This window comes from Dryobates pubescens, chromosome 6 (genome assembly GCF_014839835.1).
Source record: "Dryobates pubescens isolate bDryPub1 chromosome 6, bDryPub1.pri, whole genome shotgun sequence".
In the NCBI taxonomy this organism is placed as follows: Eukaryota; Metazoa; Chordata; class Aves; order Piciformes; family Picidae; genus Dryobates; species Dryobates pubescens.
The window spans coordinates 20,582,177-20,599,739 of NC_071617.1; the positions used below are offsets into that span (position 1 = coordinate 20,582,177).

At 44.8% G+C, this 17,563-nt stretch overlaps 1 protein-coding gene across 2 annotated transcripts; it reads left to right on the forward strand.

Moving 5' to 3' along the window:
* The first annotated feature begins 8,384 nt into the window (after nt 1-8,384).
* Nucleotides 8,385-17,349, forward strand: ZBTB2 (zinc finger and BTB domain containing 2). 2 transcript variants are annotated; one of them, XM_054162705.1, is made up of 3 exons: nt 8,385-8,692; nt 13,300-13,483; nt 15,288-17,349. In XM_054162705.1, exons 2-3 carry the CDS (start codon nt 13,311-13,313, stop codon nt 16,648-16,650), a joined length of 1,536 nt encoding a protein of 511 aa, XP_054018680.1. In that variant the 5' UTR covers nt 8,385-8,692; nt 13,300-13,310; the 3' UTR covers nt 16,651-17,349. The 2 variants fall into 2 exon arrangements, with proteins under 2 accessions (XP_054018680.1, XP_009895362.1); XM_009897060.2 differs by lacking the exon at nt 8,385-8,692 and having other exon boundaries at nt 13,278-13,483.
* Nucleotides 17,350-17,563: the final 214 nt, after the last annotated feature.

Here is a 17,563-nt window from a genome sequence, read left to right on the forward strand (position 1 = left end):
GTACATGCAGGACTCATGCAGGGCAAGATTTAGCTTTGTCTTTATAATAAGCAAGGACAGAAGGATGGATCTCCTCTGTGCTAGCTGTTAATTCAGGCAAGGACTGTACTGCCTTGTTCCTTTGACAGTTGAAAAGAAGCCCAAGTACTTAGCTACTTCAGGTATTTCTGACCCATTATGACATTTTCCCCTCATTTCCCCCAGCTCCCTCTTGGACAGCCACAGTGCTGTCCCAAGCTTCTTGGAAGCAGCACTACTATTTATTCTCTTCAAGTTGCACAGCATAACTAATATACCTGGAAGATACGTTTAATGTTATGTTCTACTTCATCACCAAAGAGTCTTTATATAACTCTAAGGGAATGCATTTATTTAGAATGTATTTATATAAAAGGGGAACTAGTTGCTCTTCATGGGAGGTCACAGGAAGCTGTAGCAGAACGGTAAACTAAAATAAGGTTCACGCATTTTCTCTGTTACTAGACTGTCCACCTTAGCACACTACTCAATTCCAATCAGTACAAGTTGCAAGGAATAAGTTAGCATAGGGCAAAATGCCTTAATAATTATCCTCTTGAGGTGTAAGATTTTTGTTTGTTGGGCTGTTTGTTTAATCTGTTCCTAGACTACAGGTATGTAGATTGCTGTCTCTAGAATGTTATCACTTACTCTTAAGAGAGGATGAAGGAATGATTTTCTCCATCAGCTTCTTTCTAAACAGGCTTTCAGGAACTGCTACACAACCACTATTTCAGTCCCTTTTTCAAGTCAGGTTACTCTAATGTATTGCTTCAGGAACACAAGCAGCTCACCAAGCATCGCTAACAAGCCACAATGACTAAATTCAATCTATAAGCTACTGCAAATGCAGTCACAATTACTGTTATCTTTTCTCTGCAAACAGGATTTCTGAGTGATAGTAGACTCCTATTGAATACACCAAGCATATACTTCATGAGGAAAAAGAATAAAGTCAGGCAGAGCTAGGAAAAACATTTGACCACAAGCTCATCCTTTTGCCATAAATTGTTAGCAGTGCTATGGGAGCCTCTTTAAGAAGCAGCGGCTTCTCTTACGACAAAGCTTTCTCCTCAGAATTTAAGCAGGTCTTTCATGGAGATCTTGGTTTTAGAACAGCTCAGCTACCATTTCTCTGCACTGCCAGCCCCACTCAGAGAAGTGAATTAGTCAGCACAATGGCTGGATGACAAAAGTCCTACACAGTACCACTGTAGAACAGCACTGAGATCCTGACTTCAAACAGGGTTAGTACTGAAATAGTACTTTAGATCTTTTATGCAGCAGGGGGAAAAAGAAAACAAACAAAACCACAACAAATCCACAAAACTTAGAATCATCACTTAATTCCAGTAACAAAGAATTAGGTTACATTTTAACTAATCTTTCTAGCAAACATTTTTCATCCCTTCATACAAACAGGGTTGTGGATTTTTTTTCTTCCCCACATGAAGTTCCCATTCATCTCACATTTAATATTTCAGTACTTCAGAAAAATGTAAGTGTGCAGTCCAATTGCATCTGTCAGGACAAAGTAATTTGAGGACTCCTAGATGCTCTTCAAAAACAAAGTGTCAAGGCTTGGTTATTTCCAGTGTTGTGTCAAATTACAAGGAGTTTGTTTTAGCAACTAACTACAAGCTCTTACAAAGAAAGAATGTTCTCACTATATTGCACAGAGAACCAGGACCATGCTGGGGAATTTAATGCATCAAGAACCTAACTTAAGCTTTCCCACTACAATACAGAGAGCAGAGCCCTGCTGCAACTGCACAGCACTTCAGAAACTCCACCTGCAAGCCTTGTTTCTGCTGGAGATCTCATGGGGTCTCTGTGTAAGTGCACACATGACCTGACCAAGAGGAAAGTTTTAAGGCAGAAGTAGGAGACTCCAGTTCATGAACCAACACAAAACTGTCTTGGATGTGAGAACACACCTGTCTTTTCATCTACCTTGTCCACATGCCTTCATAGTTTAACTGAAAAGAACCATCTTCACTACACAGTTTGAGTCTTTGCCAAAAGACTCTAACCAGTAAGGGTCAGCTAGGGAAAAAGAAAAAAAGAAAGATAAAATAGCAATAAATGCAGAATATAAAAGGAAAACCGGAGAGGAATCCTGGTATATCCAGAATCCTAAAATGTTCACCTTTTAAACAAGATTGATGGGCAAAATTCTGTTCATACAGAACCTTGCTACATCATCCTTTATAAGGATCCCAACTGTGCCTTTTTTCCCCATCAGGGTAAAGGACAACTTCTAGATTATTTTCTTTGGCAGATCTACTAGACAGTTGTCATAAGGGTACCTATTTGTAAGCCAGCAAAGAATGCTGAGAGTCAGGACTCCTGACTTTGGGTCTCATTTCTGTTGGGCTAACAGCTCTACTGGCCTCAGTGTCAGTCCCTGTTCTCCCTTGAGCTGTTTAGCCCATCAGCCCTGCTGGATGGATTAGCAGCTGCATATACGTGACACTTCCCTAGAGCTCTCTGCAGAGACAACATATGTTTGGTCCAGCCAATATATGCAAGCTTTGATGAGAAAGGAGGACATTCTGACCAATTTTATATGCCTGCCTGAAACAAAAATACAGAAACACCAAAACATGGAAGGAGTCTCTCCTTCCTTGTCCTACCTGTAGTCCCAGGAACTGAACAAATTTCAGCTCGAAGTTTCCTAAGGGAGAGAAAAAAAGCCAGATACTTTGTGACCACCTAAATGAATTTATTTACTGATAGCTAAGTAACAAATTGCCTTGAAAAGTACCAGACAGTTAAGACAGGGATGTCCTTGGTACTGACTGGTTGTGGTGAATCTTACACAAATGAAGGGTCCACAAATAGGAAATCGGTTTTGAAACTGCAAAAGGCACTGGTGTACTGAGTTTTTGTCAGTTTACTTTTCTCAGTCACTGTTCCTAGACCATCAAGACACTGTCCAAGGAAAGTCTACAAGCTGGAAATTATCGATCTGTGATATACTTACCTTCATTTACCAGCTGGCATTTAACATCTGCCAATAGTCTCATCCTCATCTACAGACTCGCTTATTATATACAAGCATGACAACTACCAAAAACAAATATGCAGAGTTCTGAGGTAGTTGGATAACTCAGGTAGTAAGTGATATGCACATGGTTTAAAAACCAAAACCACTGCCCAAATCATTTGTCATCTTAACTATCTGGGGCTAGAGAGGGGTAAGGAAGTGTCTTGAAATACATGTAACCCCAGCTGAGAAAAATATTTTAAAGAGAGAGTAGTTCTTACAATCGGCAGAAAGGAAAGATCCTTGCTAGCCTTAGAAAATTATTTTGTTGTAGATACACACTGTATGAGGTACCCCATTTCTCCTAATCCCCCAGGTGCCTGCCAGTAACATTCTTGACTTCACCTCTATTATATAAAACCCAGGTGGCTAAATCTCAGAAAACCAAGCAATTCCAACAGTTTGGGTGCATGTGAAGTTTTTGACAGGCAGGCAGATCTAGTCACACTGGGGAACAGAACAAAAATATGCAAAAATATTAAGCTTTTTTTCCCCTCTATTTTGAGCTGTTGAAGGCATTACAGTATCACCATTTCTCTGTCAGAGTTCATTCATTTGCCTGTTTATCTCTGCCTTCAAGCTCCACTCATTCAAGATATTTTCCAAGCTGGTGAAATATGCCTACTAAATGATAGTAACCACCAATTACTATTCCCCCCCAATACTTTTTACTAACTTTACTAAGCTTGACTCAATGCCAACAACCTGTCTATTTATTATTCAAAACTGTTCATTACGTATCTCGTGAGCTTAAACTCACCATTTAGATGATATTACACAGTAATGTGAACAGAGTATCAATGCGATTCTGCTTACAGCATGTGCCTGTACAGAACACATCACCTGCATGGGCTTTGAAAATGCACTCGCTACAGCTGCAGACTGAATACTTTTTTCCAAGGAAAACAAAATATGCAAGTACATGTATTACTGTAACTTTATAGTCATGCTCCAATAATAATGTCACTTCAGCCAAGAATGCATAGTCATGTTTTAACTTTCCCACTTAAAAGCAAGTAGGGCCCATGTAACAGGCTAATATGGGACTAAGGCAAAACCAGACAGTAGACAGCTCATGTACACTGCAGAAACTCTTGTCAATTTCATTACATAAACAACTCTTGATGGAGATGACTCCTAACTATGAATAAAAATAAATAAATCTATACATAAAGTTAAACCATTTCCTTCGATGACATATGTTATAGTAGTAAAATTATTTTTCTATTACTCCCCACACACCCCGGCCTAAGCTGCAGCTACTCAGTACCGTACAGCTTTGCTTACTAGCTGTAGAAACAATTCCTAACTAACATACCAGAAAGACTGCTTAGCCTACAGAATGGCAAAGATCCATTTCTTCACTTTTCCACCTTACACAGCCTATGCTGTGTCTTACACACCATAGTTCTCCTTTACCTCTAGGACAAACAGACCTACTCACAAGAAAAACGTGAAAGCTCAGATCTACTCATGAGTTACCATTCACTTATCACAAATGTACCACAACAGCCTCCTCATGGCAGGGAAACCAATGGGAGAAAAAGCAGAGCTGTTCTACATACACTGCTGCACCCCTATGCCAGGGTTTTTCTTGAGGATCACTTTTATGTGCTTCATACTTCCAAAGCTCTGTGAAAGATAAACAAGATTTGGACCCAATACATGAAAAATTGTAACAGGGAGGGAGGATATAGCCCTGGACAAAAAGGTCGGAGACTATTAGAGGTACAGCCTTTACTCATCTAGTGAGAAGCTACTGCAGCAGTCATGCTTCCCAATAAACCTTCTGAGTAACATAAAATCAGAAATGTTAAAAATGCCACCTGTGCTAATAAACCAGATTTCCAACATTCGTACACACCCAGGTTTTACTACAGTTACACCAACCTGAAATTGGTGCCCAGCACCTTCAGGAAAGGCTTCCCACCCATTGCCAAGGACATACAACTCGCAGATCCCCACAGCTTTGACATTCATCGTGGTCCCACAGTAGCAGATTGGCAGTGCCACAGAGAGCAAAGAACTTTTCAGAACAGTGACTCTGCTTTATTGTTTTTTCTAAACAATGAAAAGTTTGAAAATGTACTGAAAATCTTAGTAGTCTGAGCCTTGTTAACATCACTAGAGCTGGCAAAGGTTTGACTGTAACAATAAAAACAACAACAAAAATCTATTCCACTCCAGATTTTGACTGAACTCTACCAAAAAGACACACATACAAGGATCAGCACCTGGATAAAGTTCCTCCTCACTGCTCAACTGAATTTTCATTCAGAATAGCAGAAACTTCCATCATGCCATTAACACATAAATCATCAGCAGTATGCTCATTTACAATGCAAAGTATGATCTTAGCACACAAAATTCTGCCTTTAATCTGGGTACACACAGACCAAACCAAAACCCTGGGAACTGATCCTATCAGCAACACAACTAAGACTGCGTGGCAAGATCTCAGTCTGAACAGTCCTTTCAGTAAGTCTTGAAACTAGGAAAAAAAAATCCTTAAAAAGTACCTCAAGAAACTCAGTAAAAAAATTAAGCAAATAAAAACTAAAATCGTAGTAATAGCACTTAATGAGATCATGATAAATTTTAGTTACTATCTCAGCTACATGGATTGTAACTGTTAAAAAATAAATACCTCAAAAGATGAGATGGAAGGGAAATTTTAGATTCACATCTTATGTCAGGTGTCCAAAATGCAACAGTTGAACCACTTACTGCTCCTTGCAACACTTGACACCTCAGGTGTAAGTCACCACTGAGGGTGTGAAGTTTGGCAACATTAAACTCGGCACAAAAATCTTTCGACAGATTCCAAAGGGCCTTAAATCAGACAGGATACTTTTAAATTAAGAATTGCATTACTGCTGGATTAAAGTACTGTGGTCCAAACAAAGGTGCTTTAAAGCTCAATTATGAACTGTTCATAAAACCTCCATAACTCAGTTAATTTTTGCTGTTTGAGGTAGTACAGAGAAGAATCCTACATGAACGCAGTCCTACAGGACTACTCAAGTGTAACACAGAGGAGGAAAAAACAGGCCACAAAGCCTGCCAGAAACACACTGGTTTTCCTGAACAGCCTACTCTAATTAAAAGCTATAATTTTCCCCACCTTCCATGAAACTGAAACAAATGATCCACTATTGAGTGGGCCTGCGTTCAAATGTCCATTTTCTCTTTTTCCTTTGTGTTTATTTTCCAAAGCTGAAAGGGTAATGTACAGGGGAAAGAAGTTTGCCAAGTAGACTGGTTAAATACACTCTATAAACGTTTGTCCACTACTCACGCAGCAGAACTCAGAAAGCTGTTAAAGGTGCATCACTTGTAGTTCATTACAACACAAGTACTTGAGGTAGGTCCTAAAGATGCAGTTCTGTTTAGCTGCTTTTCTCCGAATACTGCAACAGCAGCAAACCATAGGACCAGCTTTTAGCTCCACTAAAATAAAACAGTTGTTGCATATTTGAGTTGGTGGTTTTTAGGACTTAACTAGTTAGCCTTCGAGTGCAGTTTAACTTGGCTAAATAAATTAAGATTCATGATACATGTAACACAAACAGATTCAAGCTGTATCTATCAAAACTTCCACTAAATTCAGTGGGAGACAGCAGAGCCAAACTCACAGCTGAACTGTTTTAGCCCTTGACAATTTAGGTCCAGTAAAAACAATAGCCTGGGATGACTGCAATCACCTGTTCATCTACAAACCAGGCAAGATATGACTCCTCATCCCGTCAGCACACATGCTGTCAAGACACAAAATTAAAGGAATTTGTGCCTTTTTTCCATCTTATTTAACGACTTTGGAAGCACCATCCCAGCTACAGCTGCCCCCATAAAAGCTTGATTAAATAACTACCTTAAAAGAATTAATAATAATCTGGACGTAATTCAAATCACTGACATTGTAGCATAGGCTGTTCCTAATGAATAACAGAAATAATAGCAGCAGCAGCTCCCCGCCACCTCCCCAAGCAGAGGGTGCAAAGGAACCAACCACTGCTGCATAAACATCTTACAACAACAACAAAGTTCCTCTCTGGAAACAGTTTTGTCTGCACTACTGCCCCAGTTAGCATTCACCCTAAAACAAGGCGCTAAACCAGGTCATGCCTAGAGCAAGTGTCAGAGAAATCATGCTTATGGCTCAAGGCAGGGCTCACCCTTCATTTCTTCATGGACTTCCCTGCCTCTTGCAGAGGACAGCATCCTTGCTCCACAGTAACGACCGTTAATAACTTTTTGCAAGATCAACATTTACTTATGCGTTGTTTTAAGGACCCATGAATCCTACAGCACGCTTTCAATTCGGATGAAACAAGGCCTGGCTGCAGCTGCCTTCCCTCCACACTCCACGGCCACCGAATCTCCCGTTGGACAAAACCCCAGATGTGAACTTTGCGACAGACTGCTATGTCGTTGCCCCTTTAAAAAGCCGAGTTAAAAATACACAGTTCAACTAACTTGTCCACATAAACAGACAAAAATCAAAACCAACCTTTCCACTTCTGCACTCTGAATCACTCCTTTTGACAAGTGAACTTCGAACTTCCCATTTGACAGCTCAACCAAAGCATACCGAGGACATGTCACAAAGACCAGCCCTCCACATAAAAATGTCAACACAGCCTGGCCCCGGCACACCGAAAGACCTTACTATAAATGAGACCTGGAAAGAAGCCAGGGGTCCGGGGACAATTTCTCACAAAGTTTGTGACGAGCCACCCCTTGCGGCCGCCACCCCCCCACCACACCCCCAACTCCGTTCCTACGGCCACCGGTTTGTCACCCTCTCTCATCCCAAGAGTACCCGGTGGCTATCCGCACCTGCGCCTGCCACTCCTCCCCAAGAAAGCGCGGGGAGAACCCGAAGCAGCGCACGCCCGCTGCCCCGAGCTTCTCTTAACAGCAGCCATCCGGTGCCTGCTGGCGTCGAGGCCGGGCGCCCCCGGCGGCACCGGACGCGCTGGCGGCGAGCAGCCCCTGCCGCCGAGGCGAGGCCGGCGGGGCGCCATACAACCGGCTGAGAGCTCAGTGTCGCTCCAGCCCGGCACGCTACTGCCGCCCCGAGCCGGGACCTCCGGGGAGCCGGCGGCGACGCAGCCCGTTATTCCGCAGTCCAGGTGGTGCAGGAACGCTGGCAGCGGCGGGGCCGCCCCCGCCTGGCGGCGTGCAGCGAAGGGGCTGCATCAGCCCACACCCCCCGGGGGTTTTAAAGGGGCAGTGCACCCGCTGCAGGCCCCTCACCCCGCTCCGCCGGGGGCGGACGCTTTCGGCCGAGGTTGCCCAGCAGGAGGGCGGCGGCAGCGGGGCCGGTCCCGCCGGTGCAGCCCGCGCTGCGCACGGCGGGCGGAGGGAGGGAGGGGCGGGAGGGGGCTGGGTGGCTCCTGCTGCTGCTGCTGCCGCCACAGCGCTCGCCGCCTCCCCTCCCCCCCGGCGGGGGCTCCTCGCTGCAGCCTCTGTGCTCCGCTCTCGGTCATGTGACCCTAACGTAACCGGACAGGAAAAGCCGCCGCCGCCGCCGCGCTGACTCCGTTGTTGCTGCTGCCGCTGGGCGCGGAGACGGCGGCGGCCCGCGCAGCACCTGGCGCCTCAGCGGCCTGCGGCCCCCAGGTGAGCACCGGCCGCGCCGTGCTTCGCGGCGGATCCCGGCGCCGCCCGCACGTGCGCCCGGCCCCGCCGCACCGACCACGGCCCAGGCTGAGGCGGTGGCGGCGGGTAGGCAGGCACGGGGACACGGTGGGGCCTGCTCGGCCCTGCCTCCTCATTGTGTGCGAGAGGCACCCGGCCGCGGGGCCAAGCCGCGCCGCGGCGGGCCGAGGGGGGCGCGAAAGAGGAGGAGGGCCGCGCCTGGCGCCGCTGGGGCTGCCCTGGCCTCCTGACAAACCCCCGCCGGGCCGGGCCGGGCGGCTCCATCCGGGACACAGCCCGGGGGGGGGGGGGGGGGGGATGGGCCCGCGCTGAGGGGAGGGCTGCCGGGGTGTGGGGGGGGAAGTGGGCCGCGCCAAGGATGGAGGGGACGGATGAGGGAGAAAGGGGGAGGGGCTGCTGTCGCCCGACGTCGGGATCGGTTCGGCTCGGCCGGTTGGGCCCCCGCGCCCGCCTTCTCTCTCTGCCGCCTGCCCGCAGCGGGGCGGCCCCCCCCTCTGGCGGCATCCGGCGCAGGGAAGGGCGGGGGAGGAGGGCGCCGCGCGGCGCGGGAGGGGGCGGCCCCGCCTGTCTCTCCTCGGCAGGCTGGGCGGCCCTGGCGGCGGCGGTTCCCGTCTCGCGCGCCCTGGCAGCTCCGCTCGCGCTGCGTCTCGCGCCGTCTCCGTCCGTCCGTGCGCGCGTGGCGTGCGCGGGGGGGGGGGGAGCCGGGGGAAAGGAGGGCGGAGAGAGGGGAGGAGGGGTGGGGCGCAGCCAGTGAGAGTGGCGCGCGGCCACCCGGCCTTCCGCCCCGGCGGCCAATGGGAGGGCGCCGTCACCCCTGCCACAGAGGCCGAGCGTGACTCCGGGGACGGGCGGCAAGCCACGCCCCCCCTGCCGCGAGCGACGCCCTCCTGTACGCTACGGCGCCGGCAGGCGGCGGGAGCGCCCGAGCGGTGCGCGCCCCTTCCCCCACGCCGCAGCTGCCGGCGCGCACTCGCGCGGTCCCGCGGCGGCGGGAGGGCGGGGCCGCGTGCCTGCACGCTTTCCGCCTCACGGGGGTGGGTGCTGGTAGCCCAATGCCGAGCACCTGCCGGCGCTCTAGACACGGGAGGCGGGAGGGAGGGAGGGGCCGCAGGCGGTGGAGCACGTTTGTGAGCGGCCGGGGCTGGGCTGGTGCCCTCTACAGCTGAAGCGAAAAGAGCGTCGGGGGCTTGGTGGGAGGTTCGGCTTCTGCGGAGGCCTAGGGGCTATTTCCTGCCAGAACGGCCGGCTCCCTTTGCCCGGGCGACTCCCAGTCTCTGCTTATTGCTCCTGCTACATTGCTCGCGGCGTTTCCCTCGGCCTACTTCTCTACCGGCTCATTCTCATCGTTGTCATTTGTTCACTGCTTTTCCCATTGAGGTGTCCGAAATAAACGTACGCTTTCAGAAAGGATTCGGTCTCCCGTGTTTTTCCAGATACCGTCAAGCAAACTGAGTAATTTCAAAAGTTGTGAGAAAGCTGAACCTAACCAGCCTGTCAGCTGTACGAAAGGACTGTCTCTACAGGGATTTAAGGCATAAGTTGAATCGATCAACACTGAAACAAGGCCTTGCTGGTGTTAATATTCTATTTAGCTAGGGGTAATGAACATGCACATAGCTAAAATGTACCCGTCTGTGTATGAGAGACACGAGTGCTTTCCTAACTTGTACTCTGTCATGTACGTACTTCCTTAAAGTGTGATTCTTTTAGTGCTTCCAATTAATTCAAAGTGTTGAAATTACTTTTTTGTGGATATTTGAAAGATGTGTTTTGCATTTGTATGAACATTGTATCATTTTGTGAGAGTATTAATGCTCATGAATCTTAACAGCTTCAACTGCCACAGTGATTGCTATTTGGATAAAGGTGAAACTAAGCTAAACAGTCTTGGAATGGTAATAACTAGAAGGTACTTTTCTGCCTTGGAGTTCACTAACATTGATATTTTTTTCTGCCTGAGAAGTTTTGCAAAGTACAGAACAGACTCAGCACTGATAAAATAAGAAATGTAGCACACACAATAACCTAAATTAATATTTTTTTGAAAAATCATAAATTAGCATATTTCCCTTAACTTTGAAAAGTACCTGCATGGAGCATTTGCAGGGTTAAATAATGATTAACGTGGTCGCTGTTACTGATGACTGCAAGTATTCCCCCTTTTGAAAAGATGGAAAGAATTTTAGCATATTGTTTGTACAAACATAATTATCTAAACAGTAAGTCAGGAAGGAGAGGATGGGTTTGAAGAGAGTTGAAACCTGATTAATTTCTTAAAAGTAGTAAGAGAAAAAAAAAAATCAACTGTGTCTTAACGTTGTATTTATTTATTTGCTCTTACACCCCTGACTCAAAGATTTCCAATCTCATGTAAATGCAGAGGAATGCTTGCTTACCGGTTTAAATACAAAGGCATTCTTCTTTGTCCTGCAAATAGAAACACTTGTTTCTCCAATGGCTAAACATATTGGCATAGGTGGAATACACCTTAGTACTCCTTCCCAAAAAAAAGCCACACACTGTGTAGAAGAAAAACTGTACCTTACCTAAAATTTTGGTAATTTCCTACTAATTTTGGAGGGAAAAAAGACATTTTATAAATCTACTACTTTTGATCCACTTCTGTTTTCACCTCTTTATTTTCTGTTCATAATGCATCTGAACTGTTCTGTGCATAGTATGCCTAGGAGGTGCTGGTTGACGGTAGACTGAACATGAGCCTGCAGTGTGCCCAGGCAGCTAAGAGGGCCAATGGCATCCTGGCCTGCATCAGTAACAGTGTGGCCAGCAGGAGCAGGGAGGTCATTCTGCCCCTGTACACTGCACTGGTTAGGCCGCACCTCGAGTACTGTGTCCAGTTCTGGGCCCCTCAGTTTAGGAAGGATGTTGACTTGCTGGAACGAGTCCAGAGAAGAGCAACAAAGTTGGTGAGGGGTTTGGAACATAAGCCCTACAAGGAGAGGCTGAGGGAGCTGGGGTTGCTTAGCCTGGAGAAGAGGAGACTCAGGGGTGACCTTATTACTCTCTACAACTACCTGAAGGGAGGTTGTAGACAGACGGATGTTGGTCTCTTCTCCCAGGCAAGCAGTACCAGAACAAGAGGACACAGTCTCAGGCTGCGCCAGGGGAGATACAGGCTGGATGTTAGAAAAAAGTTCTATACAGAAAGAGTGATTGCCCATTGGAATGGGCTGCCTGGGGAGGTGGTGGAGTCGCCATCGCTGGAGGTTTTTAGGAGAAGACTTGACGGGGTGCTTGGTGCCGTGGGTTAGTTGCTTGGGCGGAGTTGGATTGGTTGATGGGTTGGACGCGATGATCTTGAAGGTCTCTTCCAACCTGGTTTATTCTATGTATTCTATGTATTCTATGTATTCTAGGAATTTTGTTAACTTCTGTTGCTGTTGTACACTGCTACATACAGACCTACTCCACTTCATGCTTCCATTTTTTTCTACTTGGAACTCTTATTTGTTTTGTTTACATTTGTATGTACTTGTTGATCTTACTAGCCCTATCCATCCAACCCTACACAACTGTCCTAATGTTTCCTTGGGTATTTTTTCCCCAAAGTTACCAATTCTGGTTTCCAAGGCTGCCTTCAAATCCCTGAGAAGTTCATAGTACTTAGGTAGCTAGTTCTTTGAGGACAGCCTCCAGCAGCTGGTACAAGGACATACAGGGAGGGTGTGGGGTTGCAGAAACCCTGTTTTAGGGGTGCTCAGATTGGTGCCATTAGTTTCACCATTAGTTATCCTACCTTGTGGTGACAGCCAGCAGTGGATGGAACTGCACATCTCACCCTTTGGGTCTTTTGATGTGCTATGTGAGCATGAGGCATGCTGGTACAGTTGTAGCTGATCTCAATAAATAAATAAATAGTTGCTGGGTGAAAACATTACTTCCTGCTGTTCTGATAGTTCAGAGAGCTTGCAAATACCTGGACTGAATCAATTGTTTCAGCCTGAGAAGACTGGTATTTCCCAGGAGAGAGGATAAGCATCAGAGATACTTAATTATGTAACGCGTGGTTTGGATTCAGCTAGATGGACTTTTGGGTAAAAGATACATAGAGACACTGAAAATTCAGGTTAAAAGTATCTAACTTTTCTTTTTTGGGGTTCTGCTTGACTCTCCCACCCACTTGTGTGAGGGTGACTGATGCAGAAGAGAGAGATATTTTTCTTGTTTGAATAGATGTGTGGCAGCCAAAATACTTTGTTCTTCCTGTCACAAATAGTTGTTTTTACTACTTATTAATATTTCTTCCTCTTCAGCTGTTTACATTTCTGTATCCAAGTCTCAGACTCCCCAAGCCTTTTCCAAACTCTTCAGTCCTGGCTCTCCCTTTGTGGCTTAAGCCTTGGCAAATAACTTGCACCTTTATGAATTGCATTGCCCATCATGAAACAGAGATACTTACCTACATGTGAAAAAAAAACATCTATACAGTAGTTTGGGATTAAGAGGTGTTGCTAATGGCATATGCATACAAGAGGAAAATATCTATTACAAGACAGCTGCTATTGCATCTACTGATAAGTTTTACATGGAAATAATTTGCTTTTCAGAGTGTAAAAAGATGGATTTGGCCAACCATGGACTTATTCTGCTGCAGCAACTAAATGCTCAGAGAGAGTTCGGTTTCCTGTGTGACTGCACAGTTGCCATTGGTGATGTCTACTTCAAGGCACACAAATCAGTCCTTGCTTCTTTCTCCAACTACTTCAAGATGTTGTTTGTTCATCAAACCAGGTAACTATAAAAATAGCATTCACTGTTTAAACATTGTTCAGTTAGGTAAGCTAAGGAGGTCTAGGAATATTTTGAAGGCTGAAAATACTTCTTGCTGTGACATAAGGAATATGGAATCCAGTCTTATCTGCAAACTAGAATCTTACTTTAAAACATACTAAAGTTGAACAGTGATTCATTAACACTAATATTATTGTTTAATACAAGTTCATTATCCTTAGCAAACCATAGAATTCTGAGAGTATTTAAAGGATTCTGTCTTTACTCTTGCAGTTTCCTTACCCCACTCACTATTCCTTACTCTGTCTTGGCACTCTTCTTGACATTTCCCTAACATTGTATGTAATTCATTAAGTATTTCCTAAGAGTTTTTGATAAATTTGCTTATAAAAGAAGTTAATTTGTTAATTCATTTTTTACAGTTTCCCAAAGTCAGTTAAGTAACTAATCACTACATGGTGGTGGAAAACTGTTTTAATGATTATTTTTTTTTGTCTTCTCTTTTTTACAATTACTTGGAGTATTTCAAAGTTTATGTTAAATTCTTCATTCTTAGCCACATAATTCTTAGACAAAAGTGGGCATCAAAGATGGAATTGCACTGCTGAGGACTGTAGGCAGATGCGCCAGTCTTGATGCTCCATAAAAAGCATACAATCATCACTGGAAGACAGGATTGCGAAGTTTACTTTTGATTTATGTATCTGAATTCAATAGCAGTCAAGAAGGGTGCACCTCAAGAGATGGCAAAATTTCCTCCTCAGCTTCGTAGCCCACTGTGGTTAGAGCATTCAGACTACAGCGTGCAGAGGTCCATTCTTGGATTTCTGTCTTTTACTTAATGTTTAAATCAAGAGCTACAAATAACTATAAAAAGCTATTAGAATCCAGATCCTCTCCTGTTAGCTAATTGGCCTAATAAAGTCGTTCTTGATTTTCTTTTCTATTCTGTGAACCTTCCTCTCTTTCTGCATAGAGATCCAGTTTCAAAGGAGTGGTGGGTCTTTCAGTCCAGAGTATCCTAAAGGTTGATGCATAGGGCATGTCTCAGCTGGAGGAAGGTGATGTTTTCAGTCTTGTTAGGCTGATGAGGACATCGCATCCAGAAGGGCTGTTATGCTGACCAGTTGTACCACTGGTGCTACTGCTTCTTCCTCCCTAGTCAAGGAAAGAAGCTATTGTTCTGCCTTGTGAGGAGCCTGGCCTCCACAGGGTAGATGTGTTCAGGCTACACCTATTGCATGAGGTCTTCAGGGGATTCATACCCTGTTCTGCATGGTTTCTGCATCGTAACACAGTTGTGACAAGGTGATGCCACACTTGTGCAGAAATACAGCTGTAAAAACTAGTAAGACGTAGAAGCCAAATAGGTGACTTACAGGTGTCTTCAGGGCTAAGTCCTGAGAAAAGTTTGACGGACTGTGAATTTAGAGTTCACTGCTAGAAGTTTTTAATTGAACTATGGACATGTTTGAATCCAACCAAGAAAAAGTTGTCTTTGCAATTTACAAATGCATCAATATGTGACAACAAATCTATAATATAACAGTAATTTAGAAAGGTGTAGGCTGCAATGGGAACAGCTTTGTCTTTCAAACTGGTTACGTACCTGAAGAAAAAGTTGTGATCTTTCAAGTGGCCAGTAAGACCAGCTCTTTTACATTAAGGTGTTTATATATGTTGCAGATTCTGTCTTTGTAATTTAAGTAGATGCTTTGGGATTTTAGGAGTGCCTGAATAACCTGTATCTGGTTTAAAAAAAAAAGTCCTTGTCTCTTATTGATCATTGCATTTCACCTTTCAGTGAATGTGTCCGTTTGAAAGCAACTGACATACAACCAGATATCTTCAGTTATCTTCTACATTTGATGTACACCGGGAAGATGGCACCGCAACTCATTGACCCAGTTCGACTAGAACAAGGAATAAAGTTTCTGCATGCATATCCACTAATTCAAGAGGCCAGCCTTGCAAGTCAGGGAACTTTTTCTCACCCGGATCAAGTTTTTCCATTAGCATCTTCATTATATGGCATTCAGATTGCAGATCACCAGATAAGACATCCCACTAAGGTTACGTCGACGACTGACAAACTCGGGCGAGAACCAAGGCCACAGGCATCACGAATGAACCACGAGCAGGTTTCTGAAGGCTCACAGCTCTCACAGCTAGGTACAACTCTGCCACAAGTGAACAGGACAAATATGTCCACTTCTGACCCATTGCCATCTTCTTTATCTCCAGAGTTGGTATCTGCTGCTGGTAATAACTCACCTGCAGGAGAAGAGGCCAACATGGAAGCATCTTCTTCAGATGAACAGCCTGCCTCACTCACAATAGCACATGTCAAGCCGAGCATTATGAAAAGGAATGGAAGCTTCCCAAAATACTATGCCTGCCACCTCTGCGGCCGTCGGTTCAATTTGCGAAGTAGTTTGCGTGAGCACCTGCAGATCCACACGGGAGTCCCCTTCACATCTAGCCAGCAGGGAGAAAGTAATATTTCTTTGTCCCTCTGCAACAACACAGCCGATAAAGATGCTGTGGAAGTACCTGAAGCAGGGATGATTAGTGACAGCGAACTGCAGCAGATCTCAGACTCCCCAATAATTGATGGGCAGCAGCAGTCAGAGACACCACCACCCTCTGATATTGCAGACATAGACAACTTGGAGCAGGCAGATCAAGAGAGGGAAGTAAAACGACGGAAATACGAATGTTCCATCTGTGGTCGCAAATTTATTCAGAAAAGCCACTGGAGGGAGCACATGTACATACACACTGGCAAGCCCTTCAAGTGCAGCACTTGTGACAAAAGCTTTTGTAGGGCTAACCAGGCTGCCAGGCATGTGTGCCTAAACCAGAGCATGGACACGTACACAATGGTGGACAAACAGACTCTGGAACTCTGTACTTTTGAGGAAGGCAGTCAAATGGACAACATGTTAGTACAGACCAACAAGCCCTACAAATGTAACTTGTGTGACAAAACATTTTCAACTCCTAATGAAGTAGTCAAACATTCGTGCCAAAATCAAAACTCTGTCTTTACACTAGAAGAAGATCGCTCCATTCTGCTAGGTGGTGGGGACACAGAAGCCACAGAGACTGATAATGCAGTGCTAGCCTCCATCAAAAAGGAGCAGGAAGCAGTGTTGTTAGACTGAATGTGAAACTTATATCAATTTTTTAAAGTTTCTTTACGTATTTTTTATTAAATCAGTTTTTCCCTCCCTCCACCTCTTGCCTCACCCTTGCCATCTCTTCGACCAGTCTCCTTCACGCCCTTTGTCTTCAGCAACCAGAACTGTACTGGCACGTTAGAAAATTGGACTTTGCCTCTCCCACCAAAACAAACAAAAAAGCTTTTGCATCAAACCTCAACATAATTGATTTTAATACAAAGGAACATGGGATAAAGTAATCCAGCTAACTATGCTGATAGTATTAGTTAATCCAAATTGAATAGACTTTAAACAAATTTTAGATTGCTTAAAAGTGTACTTAGGTACAATGCTGAGTGTATCAGTTTGGTAAGCAAAGTATATATATGTAAGTCTCCCTGGTAAATGGCATTTTGAGAAGATGTGGCAAATTATACCATGCTTTTTGTAAGTCCACATACAGGTTGATTAAAATTACCATTTAAAACCCTCAGAACTTTTCACAATGAATGCAAAATCTCTGCTCATCGAGTTAAAAAGAGCTGAGGGTGTTTGGGTTTTTAGCTTTACATTTTCCTTCAAGTATGCCTTTGGGTATCTGTTTCAGTTAGCATTGAGTCAAGCAAAGTAGTTACTTAGTCAAATTTTGACTTAAGTAGCTGTAATGATAATGTGATGGTAATCTTTACATGTATATATATATATATAAAAATATATGTATAAAGTTTTTTATATATGTATGTGTATATATATATATATATATATAAAGTGTGTGTCTGTTTGGTACAGGTAAAGAAATGCACACATCTTTTTTTAAGTAACTAGCCATCTACTCTCAGATTCAGTCCAGAAAGTCATAGCTGTTTGACAGAAGTAGTTGTTGCACAGGTTATTTTAATCAAATTAAAAACATCCT